At 33.0% G+C, this 12,075-nt stretch overlaps 1 protein-coding gene across 1 annotated transcript; it reads right to left on the bottom strand.

Moving 5' to 3' along the window:
* Positions 1 to 11,826, bottom strand: LOC129798516 (pleckstrin homology domain-containing family F member 1 homolog). The gene is made up of 6 exons (XM_055841717.1): positions 11,770 to 11,826; positions 10,694 to 10,960; positions 4,747 to 4,872; positions 4,542 to 4,648; positions 826 to 1,095; positions 1 to 691 (listed from the first exon to the last, which is right to left on the bottom strand). Exons 1-6 carry the CDS (start codon positions 11,783 to 11,785, stop codon positions 650 to 652), a joined length of 828 nt encoding a protein of 275 aa, XP_055697692.1. The 5' UTR covers positions 11,786 to 11,826; the 3' UTR covers positions 1 to 649.
* Between the last annotated feature and the right edge of the window lie 249 nt (positions 11,827 to 12,075).

The raw sequence follows: 12,075 nt of genomic DNA, 5'->3' as shown, positions 1-12,075 counted from the left end.
TTTTAATAGAAAATATCCTCTTTATTTTTCAATTTTTTTTATATGCTACACTTTTACAAAATCCGATTTAATTCATCAGATGCTTTTCAGAACTAAAAACACTCATTATTCCTTAGAAATAAAAATTTACTTCTACTTTCAACTAAACTCCTTCGGAGAATTTCAACCAAGTGACAATAATTTTTCTTTTTCATTTAAATTAAATCGCTTTTCTTTTATTATCTTTAAAGAAATCTATTTATCTCGATATTCGTGTGGGGATTAAAAAGGGTATAAGGAAATAGAAGAAAAAAAAAATGATTTGATGAAAGAAGGTGCATTTCTTAAACTAGATTTGCTTCTTTCTTTAATGAATAATAAAATTGCAACAATATTAAGAGCTTCTTTTTTTTATAAGAAATTACAATAAGATACTTTTATTTTAAAATCTATCCTCACTTTCTATTGAGTTTCATCGCCGTTGTAGAAAAATGAAACCGCAACAAATTCTTTTTTTTTTGGAACTTTTTAGTATAGCAATTTTTATCTTTAATTATAAAAGTTGCGAAATGAAAACCCTGGGAAAATGTCCAACTGAAAGAAAAGGGGGGATTATTTTGGTTGGTTCTTATATCAAACCAAATCCATGATGAATGATTGACCATAAGCTTCACTTCTCGTCATTCTTGTCACCATCACCGTAGAATTTTGGCTGAAAGAGAAAGATTTTGAAGAGAAAAAAAACCATTCAATAAGAAAAGAACTGAAAAGCAACCTTCCGGAACAAATTTCCCATCTTTTGTTAGCATTTTCTTCCCACGATAAATTACCACACAATCAACCCACCTCATCGTGTGTCTCCTTCTGTTCTTCATCATCATCAGAATCATCTTCTCCGGAGCTGTCTTGAGTGTTATTGTTGGACTTGGCATTTGGTGCGGAGTTTGCAGCGGAATTTGGGGCCGCGGCATTCTTGGTCTGCTCCGTCTTTGTGTGACTCAGAGTGTCATAGCAATCCAGACAAACGCGCACCGGCTTTGAGCTCTGATGCGGCAGTAGGAATTTCTTCGAAGAGCACGGTCCACAAACTACAGCTCCACAATTCCTACAGTGGTGCTGCAGGAAAAAGAGAAACCATACAGAAAATTCCGCCATAGTGTCTAGGGACTTTCTGGTAGGATTCTGATAAGAAGCTATGTATATAGCAGTCCCCAAATAACATTCAGATATACAGGGATTTGCAATCGAAATCACGTTTCCATATCCGATACACACAGTAACCCCAGACACATAGTAACCCGAGACACACACCAACCACAGAGGTTAAAAATCATTAAAATTTATGTCTAACTCAGGACTGCCCCACAAAAAAAAACAAAAAACAGTTTTTAATTCTGTTTTACAATATTCTATTTTATGAAATGAAATATTCTATTTTGTATGTAAATTCTGAGAGAGGAAATGAATAACTATGGAGGTTGGTTACCAACGCTAAGACGGCGGTGGCCACTATCATATAAACATTGAATTCCTTGTACATGTAAACCTATATCTGTCAAAATTTTGCTTCCAAGAGCTCAAGCTCAAAAGCAATATTTGAAATAAATAAATGAAATAAAAATAAATAAATAGATTAGTATAGACAACAGATCTTCATGATGTGTGTCTTTGCTTACACTATAATTTTGACGTAACAATTTTCTAATTGATATTAATTTTCCAAATTGACTGCAGAAGATTGGACAATATATTTTGATAAATAATATTCGGGTAAGTATAGATAATTTTAAACGGAAATAATAAAATTTTAATGCAAAAAATAACGAAATATTCCTACACAGCAAAACAATGTGTAAAATTTTACTACTATAATAGTGCAAAATCGACCATTTTAGTTGTTTGATTTAAAAATGTTTAAAAAATGCACATTGGTAATTTATTGTCACGTGATTGAAAATTACCACTATTATAGTTTAAAATTTTCAACAACGTTGTTTAAATTGAAAATGTGTAAAATTTTAACACTATAATAGTGTGAAATCGGATAAATTAATTATTTAAATGCGATCTGTGTAAAATTTCTCACTATTAACGTATGGCTAGTCAAATCTGCACAAAAGTTTGAAGGCTTAAAAAAAAATTAAAATGTATACCAGTCACTTTTATACCACTTTTCAGTATTGCCAGATGTGTTCTTAACATGACATAAAAGTTTTGCTAGATTTAGTTAGGAAACATGGCTCCCACAAATAATACTGAAGAGTATAGACGAAAATTAGTTTGTAATTTTCAGGACAGTCATCCCACATTGAATAAATCTGAAGTCGTAAAACATTTTGTGACTATGGGAATATCGCGAAGGAGTATTTATAGCATCCTGTCGAACTATGGGAAGCGAAAAATCACTACACGAGCTAAGGGATCTGGAAATTTTAGCACCCTTAGTCAATCGAAGATGCGGGCTCGACTTGCAAGTTAACATCCAATAAAGTTGCAAAGTCGTACCGTGAGCTTGGTAACAAACTTGAATGTAGCAAAACAACGGTGAAGAAGTATCTGGAGTCTATTGGAATAAAGAGGAGAACCAGAAAACCGAAGGCAGCTGTCTCAGAAACTCAGGAAAAGACTCAGAAAATTCGTTTGTCTCTTTTGATCCAAAATGTTTTTCACGCTTAGAACGACATTGTTTGTGTCATGGACGATGAGTCCTATTTCACCATGGATGGTAATAAGTGGCAGGGGCAGTATTACTATGTACGTGACGACAATGTAGACAAGATAAGTACGTTGAGCATACTAAGTACCCGAAAAAGGTCCTTTTGTGGCTTGCAATCAGTGCTGCTGGAATGTCTGAGCCCGCGTTCCTCACAAAGAGTCTAACGCAAAATTCTGACGTCTATATCAGAGATTGCTTGCCCAAGCTGGAAGCTTTCATCAATAAGTATCATCGAAGGGACAATGTGATCTTCTGGCCAGACCTAGTACCCAGCCATTACTCAAGGAAGACAATGAACGCATTGGAGGAACTTGACATACCTGTTGTCAAGAAGGAAGAAAACTCCCCCTAACGTCCCCCAATTGAGGCCTATTAAATCATTTTGGGCTAATATTAAGTGAAAGGTGTATGTCCGAAACTTTCGACCCAAAACCGAAGTCACGCTGAAGGGAAAAATAAAACGAGAGTTGAAGAAGATGCCAACATCCACATTTGCGACATCAATGGCGGAAGTTCCCCGAATGTGCCGAAAAGCTCATCGGATCGAACCGAATTTTTTTCTGAAATAAGTTCATACATATACCTTTCAAAACATGAAAAAAAGTTAAAGTAAAACTATGTAAAAATATGAGAAAATTGTGTTTGAACTTTGTGCAGATTTCACTGGCCATATGTTATTAATTATTCATTGAATATTGTGTTGATTCACATTAATGGTGAGTTGTACATTTGACCTGAAAATTTGCCTGAGATTTGCCTTGTGAATTACGTTTTTCCTGTGAAAAATAAGCAATTTTCTAAGAGATTCCAAGAGATTTTAAGTGGTCTCCGGGGAGTGGAAGGTGGAAATTTTGAGGAGCGATGAAAAGATCGAGGGATTATAAGGGGAAAGTACTCTCCCTTCGAACGTTCATGCCTTCGAATACTGTGAATTTTCTTTTATTTTTCCTAAGAGATTTTACTTAATTATCACATAATTATTAATAAATTGATAATAACCTGACTAAATGTGTAAGTCTCCTAGGAAAAGTAAAAAAAAATCACATTATTCGAAGGCATGAACGTTCGAAGGGAGAGTACTTTCCCCTATACTGCTCTCTCCGTGGAGTTCAATCAGTAAAAGTCTGTCTGGGGAATCTACGAATTTTACTTAAAAACGATGAGCTGAGACACATACCTTCTTGCAAAAAAAATATATATTTAATACTTAGATTTTTATCAATGAATGAGCTTTTAATGCAACCAAAAATTAACTCAATCTTTTTAATAGACAAAAGTGAGAAAATCTCATTTTGGTATGATGTCTTAGCTTTTTCATATGTTATTTTATAGCACGTTGCTGTGTGTCTTGGCTAATAGTAAATCCATATTTCAAATACTTTTTCATCAATCTGCTAAGGTAAATATTCTCTTGAAATTGGTTATTAACTTCAAGTTGAAGCTAATAAAAATTACTTTTAAGGAACTTAAGTCAATTTTTGGAATTCATTTAGAGCTTCCTCTAAGTTCACTTAGAAGCCCTTCCTGTACATATTCTTTTTTACTTTAACAATTAAACAATTCTTGCATTTCGATGGATATAAAGAGTAAACCAGTAACCCATTGTCGAAGAAATAAATCAAACTGAATTGTTATAATGGGATGGAAAGTGAAGCAGTAAGACAAGACAATAACACATGAAGAAAAAAAAATTAATTGGTACATTTTCTTTTCAACATTCAAAAGAAAGCTCTGTCGCATTTTTGCACGAATTCAAACAAAAAAAAAACAGTATTGGGAAAAATAGTTTAAAAAAAAAGTTTATAAAATTTATGATTTATAGAGAAAAGAAAGAAAGAAAACTCACCCTTCGGACGATCATGGTGAATTGAGTTTTCTTGCAGTGCATACAAATAGCCGCTTCATTGTCCGGCACCCAAACAGCCGCATGATTCACCACTGGCTTCTTGCCACCTGCAACCAGAAAGGCAATACAACACCCATTTTAATATATCTCTCCCCCATCGCAATGGCTCTTCACGGTTCGCCAACCGCCAAAAAAAACTACTCACTCTTACGGAGAAGATCGTCGATGCATTTATTAATGTGCGCCATCCATTCCTGCTTCTCGGTGCTCGTGGCAGCATAAACAGCAAATGATTTTGTTGTGGTCCTAATTAGCCATCCATTCTGATATTCTGCAATCAAACAATCAACACACTTTTCTTTCATTACGCTGCCCCACGAAAAAGATCGCGATCGTTTTTTGGTGCAAGATCACTCACGAGAAAAATTTCTCTCTTGCTCTTGCTCTCTTGGCCAGGAAATGAATCATTAATATATCAGTTTTATCACTCAAAGCAGCTTCTAGCTTGAAATTGCACTTCGAGTTAAAAAAAAAAAGCTCTCAAAGTTTCGCAAGAATATTTATCAGAACATCTCATTTTACACAAAAATAGTCACGAGTGATTTTTGTTGCCTTCTATTACAACGGTGAAAAAAAAAAATGGTTTTCCGAGATATTTTTTACGACTTTCTCATTAACAAAAGTTATTAAGGAAATTGCTATTTACTGACCACTATTATAGCTTAGAACCTCCTCGCGATGATGTATGTTGAGAAAATTTGCATAACTTAGAAAATGTGAAGAGAGAAATCGGTGAGAATTTTCTGCAAGCAAGATTGTCGTAAAGATTACATCTTTCAATTGTTTACTATGGAAGTGTAAAAAATGGAAAGACTAAAGGTTAAAAAAAATAAGGTGTAAATACCTTATTTATGGGCGATTAAAAAAATATACATGTACTTTTATTTCAAGAGAAAAAGCTAAATAGGTTTCTGATAAGCAATATCTGATGTCTGATATGACAATTGCATACAGAGTGGAAACATGAACTGAAGTATAATTTTGACTGGGACTACTGTAAAGCAGCCTTTTACACTGAAAAAAAAACTTTGATTCTTTGTATATATCAATTTATGATTTTGAATATAAATATAGTTAAAACTCATATAATTATAATAATTTTACAAAACATGTAATTTTTTTTTAATATAGGATGGGACTACATTGAAAACCCTATATTTCAGATATTTGTGAAGAAAGCTGAACTTAATCGTGATGCAATTTAGATATACGAAACATTTGTGGATCTAAATTAAATTATGGCTAGGTTCAGCTTCCTTTGGAAATATACGAAAAATAGCGTTTTACATATAGCCAAGCCACACCTCTCGCTACCGCTAATACATCTAATTTTCATAATTTATTCTTATCATTATTATGACAAAAAAATACATTACAGTAGACTCTCTCAAATTCGGGCATTTGGGACCGAAATGTCACCCGAATTAGAGAGAAATTTGGGCATCAAATTGTTTGAAATGCAACAATTTTTTATTTACCTGAATACTCATATTAAAGTTTACATGCTCATATTAATTGTAAATTTCATGAAAGCCCCTTAATAATGCAAAATCACATCACAACTAAGACAAACCATGCCAAATTTGAGCATATTTGATTCATTTGATAATCATAATCAAACTTGAAAAATGACAACAAGCTTTTTTCAAATGCAACTGCTGCCCGAATTAAAAAGTACCCCGATCTTAAAAGAGCCGAATTAGCGAGAGTCTACTGTATTTTAAATGTAACCGTCGAGAACTCGTTCGGATTACGGTGATCCGGATTAGAAAGCGGGCACTGTAATTGTATTAACCCTCTAACGGGTAAGACCGCCTCCAGGCGGTCTTCACAAAAATGACATTTACAGCGACAATAAAGGTTTTATTTATTTAAAAGTGATAAAGTGTCGTCGGTAATAGCCTTATAAACATCTCTTGAAAGTTTGAACTCATTTTGACTCTTCGTTTTGTTGCTATTCCCAGTTTTGTGTGACAGGTCAGAGAAAAAGCAACAAAAAATATTTGTGCAAAAAAACTCATTTCCAATTTCCATAAAAATACAGATTTAAAGTCATCTGACTAAAATAAATTTATTTTTTACTGAAAGATAGGGGAAATGCTTCTAATTTTGTCCAGTTTCTTATTTTGGACACTTTAAGGATAACATTGGACACTAAAAATAAATTGATTAAAATGATGGATTTTTATTCCAATATTTGATGAATACTGAATTCTATCTAAATATTTGTTCATTTTGGAAGATTTTAACACTAAATACGTTAAAATTTGAATATGATTTGAGTTGAAATTGCTTTGTTGAAAATTCAGTGTGAGCAATTGCTTACGAGAAATGTGACAGAACTTCGTGGCTTACTTCAGTCTTATTTAGTTTTGGTGAAGTACTAACAAAGTTTGTTCGCTGTTTTTGAGTGATATTATTGAATATTCATTGAATATTGTGTTGATTCACGTTACTGATGATTTGTACATTTGACCTGAAGTGAGATTTGCCTTGTGTATTATATTTTTCGTGTGAAAAATGGAAAATTTTTTAAGACATTCACCAGTGAGGTGATGATTCTTATTTTGGACAGGTGTTTTTCTCACGAAATTTCGTGAAGTTTTAGCTTTTGTGATGACTAGGTTGGACAAATGCCTGGAGAAACAAAGCAGCATCATCTCTACGAAAGAGATGTAGCGAGAAATGCCATGAAAGGCTCCCGGAAGGGTCAGGGAATGAGCGAATCTGCACGTACTTGGAGTATCGAAGTCAACTCACTTTAATGAATGATATGGAAAGTTTCCGGGCTTCTGTGACATTCTACGTTTCCCTTACATGAACAGGAAGAGGACTTGGTAAGGTTGGTTCATCAAATGAAGAACAATGGGCATCCTATTGAGGCGGATTAGCTGTCCAAATTTACAGACAAGTTGGACAAATTAATAAACAAGTTGTCCAAAATAAGAGCCAAAGTCACCTCTACATATCAATTCATTTTTAAACGTATTAAAACTAATTTTAGTAAAAATGAGATGATAAATAGCTTGCCAAGTTTCTAAACAATCCTTCTGAAAAGAGAGTAACAAGAAAAGTCAATTAGTATTGAAAATATGGCACTTCAAACTTAGGATATCGATGCTTATATGTAGACTGTCCAAAATTATAAGCACTTCCCCTATGTCATTCTACTTTGTATATTTTATTTAAAAAAATTGAAAAAAACTAAAAATGTGAATTTTGGAAGTAAAAAGAGTTTCAAAAAAAATTATATTTTCTCACCTAGCGCCTAAACTAAAAAAGATAATGAAGAATGGATGGTTTTTTCGACTTTATTGGATCATAATTATCCTGGAAAACATTGTTTTAGAACTTTTCTTCGCATATTAAAGAAAACACCGTTAGAGGGTTAAAGTTATGAGGAAAAAAGTTAATCGCACCCCCATTTTTTCTCAGTGTAGAAATTTTATTCCTTTGTAACTTTATCCAATCATTTTTTTTATTATCTGAACGAGAAATGTGCTTTTCAAGTTATTTCCTAACACTGTTTTTGGCAAGAAAATTCTCTTCGCCGGCTTAAAAATGGCAGAAGGCCAAATTGGGCGTGTTGAACTGAACGAAGTTAGCTGAGAAAATCGTCAGTTAAATCAGCATTTGTCGTAATTTCCTTTTGACAACTTTTCAGGAACCGAAACTTTCAGTTTAGCTTTATCTTTTGAGTCAAAATAATAAAAGTGGCACTATTTTTTTTTATTTTCTATATTCCTTGCTCGAATTCCTTAAAACATTTGACGTTTATTGAGGTTCATGAAGGAAATCTATGACAAAAATTTGAAGCCTCAGTCTTTTTTCTCTTGGAAGATATCGAATTTTAAAATTTTAAATTTCATAAATTTTGCCCCAGTCTTCCCTAAATTTTAACAAATACGCATGTATATAGAAAAAACTAATATAAATATATCTCTTTAAAACATATTTATATTCAAAAAATCAAGAAGTCATAAGTGCAAAAAATTCTTACTATATATTTTTGCCACAAGTGGTTTCGACTTAATCAAGATTTTAAAAATATAAATAACTAAAAATCATTCACATAAAAATTACTTGTTTACTGATTTTGGTATTTTTTTTAAATCAAATTTTACACTAATTCCTTTAATAATGCTCATCGTACTATGACTTTTGTTTTGTAAACATGTTTTCGGAATTCCCTATGAGAGTGAGTGAGATGACTATATTTAGATCTCTTTCACTCTCACTGATATGTCAAAAAACATTTTTACAGACAAAAGTTATTGTGCGCTGGGCATAAGGCTCTTAATATCAAGATTTCCAAAGCTATTTTTTATAAACAAAATTTCTAAGCAAAATTATTGCGGAAGAGCCTAACTCATGGAAGTGGATGGACATGACTCTAAAAATGCCTCGAAAAGTTTTGACTTATGTCCGTTTTTTTCTTCTGTAATGACTAAAAAAAACTGAAGTGAAATTCATTTTCAAAAAGGGTGTTAGATCACAACAAATCGTTTGTTAGCATTCAGTGAATATAGTTTCCTTAAAAAATCAATTATTTGAACTCGATATTAAAGAAACCACATTGTACATTTTATTATAAAACATTATTGGTTTTATAACTCCTCACAATAATTTTTACGATTAGAATTTAAGACTTGTGTGACACGGCTAAAATTATTACAGTACTGACAATAATTTATGTCATCATCTTACTGTGGAATCAAACTGAAATTATTCCACTAAAAAATATGGTTTTTATAATTTTTAAATATAAAGTTAATCGACATAAGTTTTGATGTTTTCAAACAAAATTTAAAAAATCAACTTAATTTTAAAAAAGAAAAAAAAAACTTTGAATACAAAAGCTCTCCTAAAGAAAATTTCTGAAAATCGTTCTGATATTTGACAATTTCTCTTCCATATAATAGCGGTGTCAAATTCCGAAAATTCCTTTTTAAAAATACAATAGCGTTTTGGAACACAATAAAAAATTAATCATTTTTTTTTTAGCAAAAATTACCATTTCAGCTTCTGGAATTCTGTTCGAAGCTTCAGAACTTCATAAAATTAAATTCTCCAAAATCATATTATACACAAGACTCAATTTAGCTTTGCTAAAATGTCTGATAGATTTTTTTTTAAATAAGGAGAACAGAAATAAATGAGAATTTTGAAATTTCTCATTTCAAAATTGCATGAAAAAATAAAAAAAACAAAAACAAAAATTAAGCGAGTCGAGGATGAGATTTGATACTGAATTTTGTCTTGCGATTCTGCCACTTTATTTTTTTCAATATAAGTTTTATATGACTTTTTATATTTTTCTAAATATTAATGTAAAATGTAAAAAATAAAATATTGTGTTTGGTTGAAATGAAATTAAGAAATGCTTCATAGAAGTATTATTGAAAATTCTTTTCTAGAAAAACAAAATGAAAAAGCAATACAGAACTGAAAATTTAATTTAAACATTGTGTTTTTACAATTCTTCTTATTTCGTGAAGTTTTTCGCAATTAACAAATAAATAGAAAAAAAGTTAAATAAATAACCTATTTATTTCTGCTTTTTTAGGTGAGATTTTTATATAATCACATATATTATTTATTTGCTCTCGGTTATTTTCGCATTATTTGTTACTTGTTTTGCTTAACTATTAATTACTTTTAAGTCTAAGCTTTGGAAACGCACTATAAACAATTTAAAAATATAATATTTGAAGTTTTGTAATCATTAAAGCTTTATACAATCACCGCTAGAAGCGCCGTAATTTTTTTTACAGCTTTTAGCGCCATCTTTGAATGAAATGTTGATATATATTTTTTCCTCACTGGTAAAAAATGTCATGAATGGTTTTTTTTTGTAAAGAATAAGCCCACCTCTGAATGCTAATGAATAATGAAATATTCTTTCACGACCTAGTTCTCTACACATGTCTTTTCTTTCGTTGGAATCTCGGAAGTTTCGCGAGAATTAATTAGGAGGAAATATTGTAAGATTCTTGGCAACTTTTAGAGCAATTTTTCGACTCATTTCATTTCATTTTTAAATGGCTTTTTAGTCAATTTCTAAGATAAGATTAGAAGTTCATCGGACTCACGTGCATTGTCTTCGAGACCCTGAAGTTGCACTTCCTCCAGGGGAATAATATGCTGTTTGTTGTATTTCTTCTTCCCAATCACAATGTTCCCGTACACCAGGATGTCGTTGAAGAGGAAAAACTGGCGGGATTTTGCCCTCTTGCGGCACATCTTCGTGAGAACACCCTCGCCCACGAGGACACGTCCCAGGATGGCCAGAGGCTGTCCGGAACTTCCGAAGCAACTCTCAACCATGGCTATTCGCCTGGCATTTGCCTCACTGTTCACTGTGAAAAAGATTCAGAGGGAAGCACGGAAAAACACGTTAATTCAATTTACTTTTCTGTTTTTTTTCCCGGAGCAGAAAACTTTCTCTCTATTCTCTCGAGTAATCTCTCTGCCACAATGCACTTCTCGAGAGGGATTGTTTGCATTGAGTGACAAGTTGCAAAAATTGCAATCTCTTGGGAGATAAGTGGAAAAGTGGTGAGCCTTGAGCCCTTCCGCATGAGGATTTCTTCCCATTCTCGCGATTGCCAGTCGATTAGTCAGTCTCGCGGGGTGATTCATCCAATTTCTCAACAATCACAACTTCTTTATCAACAATTTTTCTGCGATTTTTTTGCCCTGATTGCTCTAGATTCTCTTGGCCTACCATTGGATGCGATTTGGGGCACTCCCGGACATTTCTGGGCACCCTGAAGCCCTACTTTCACATTCCGGACAGTGAAAAATTCAGTCAATTGAAGCGTAAATGCTGTATTTGTCCCACAAACCACCCACCAAATTACCACCTGCCACTGCCAATTCATGCCTATTGTTCCGCAGTATTGTTCTGCAGGAGAATTAGCTGATGAAGCCCTCCTCGCGCTTCTCCAGATAAAAGTATTTGACCCTGGCCGTCGAGAATTTGACGTTGGGAGAGGCACAAAAACGAAACGCTCATTTTCACCCAGAAATCCTTCAATTTTCACAGAAATTTCTCCATAGGACACTTTTCCACTATCTCCTCTGCAATTTTCACTCACTTGACCCACAATTACTCCACTATTTCTACTCTAAAAATGAAGATTTTAGGGATAAGAAAAAAATTTACCAAGTCTGTCTACCATCTTTTGACGTCACTCACAACAGAGAATTCGCAGCAGAGAATTGTTGGAAGAGTCGGATCTTGTCACAGAGAACTGTTGGAATTGTCCATTGCAGTTTGTTTACATTTCACATGAGAAATTTGCATAATTCCAAATAATTTTATTCAAATTGAATTTGCCATGCATCTACTGATACTTTCATTGCATTTTCAAATCCATCAATGGAATGTTAAGCAATTTTTCTCGTTTTTGCAAATCATCAAAAGAAATCTCCAGAAGAAATCCACAGCAGACATTTTTTATTGGGTTGA

Source organism: Phlebotomus papatasi, chromosome 1 (genome assembly GCF_024763615.1).
Source record: "Phlebotomus papatasi isolate M1 chromosome 1, Ppap_2.1, whole genome shotgun sequence".
Lineage (NCBI taxonomy): Eukaryota > Metazoa > Arthropoda > Insecta > Diptera > Psychodidae > Phlebotomus > Phlebotomus papatasi.
Note: the sequence above shows the minus strand (reverse complement) of the source record. Positions and strands in the feature narration are given on the sequence as shown.

Excerpts from the sequence above, each read along its gene's own strand:
- LOC129798516 (XM_055841717.1), bottom strand. Across the intron at positions 1,096-4,541 it reads TCACCATGATCGTCCGAAGG|CACCACTGTAGGAATTGTGG; the intron begins GTGAGTTTTCTT and ends TTTTTCCTGCAG. Across the intron at positions 692-825 it reads AGAAGGAGACACACGATGAG|CCAAAATTCTACGGTGATGG; the intron begins GTGGGTTGATTG and ends TTTCTCTTTCAG.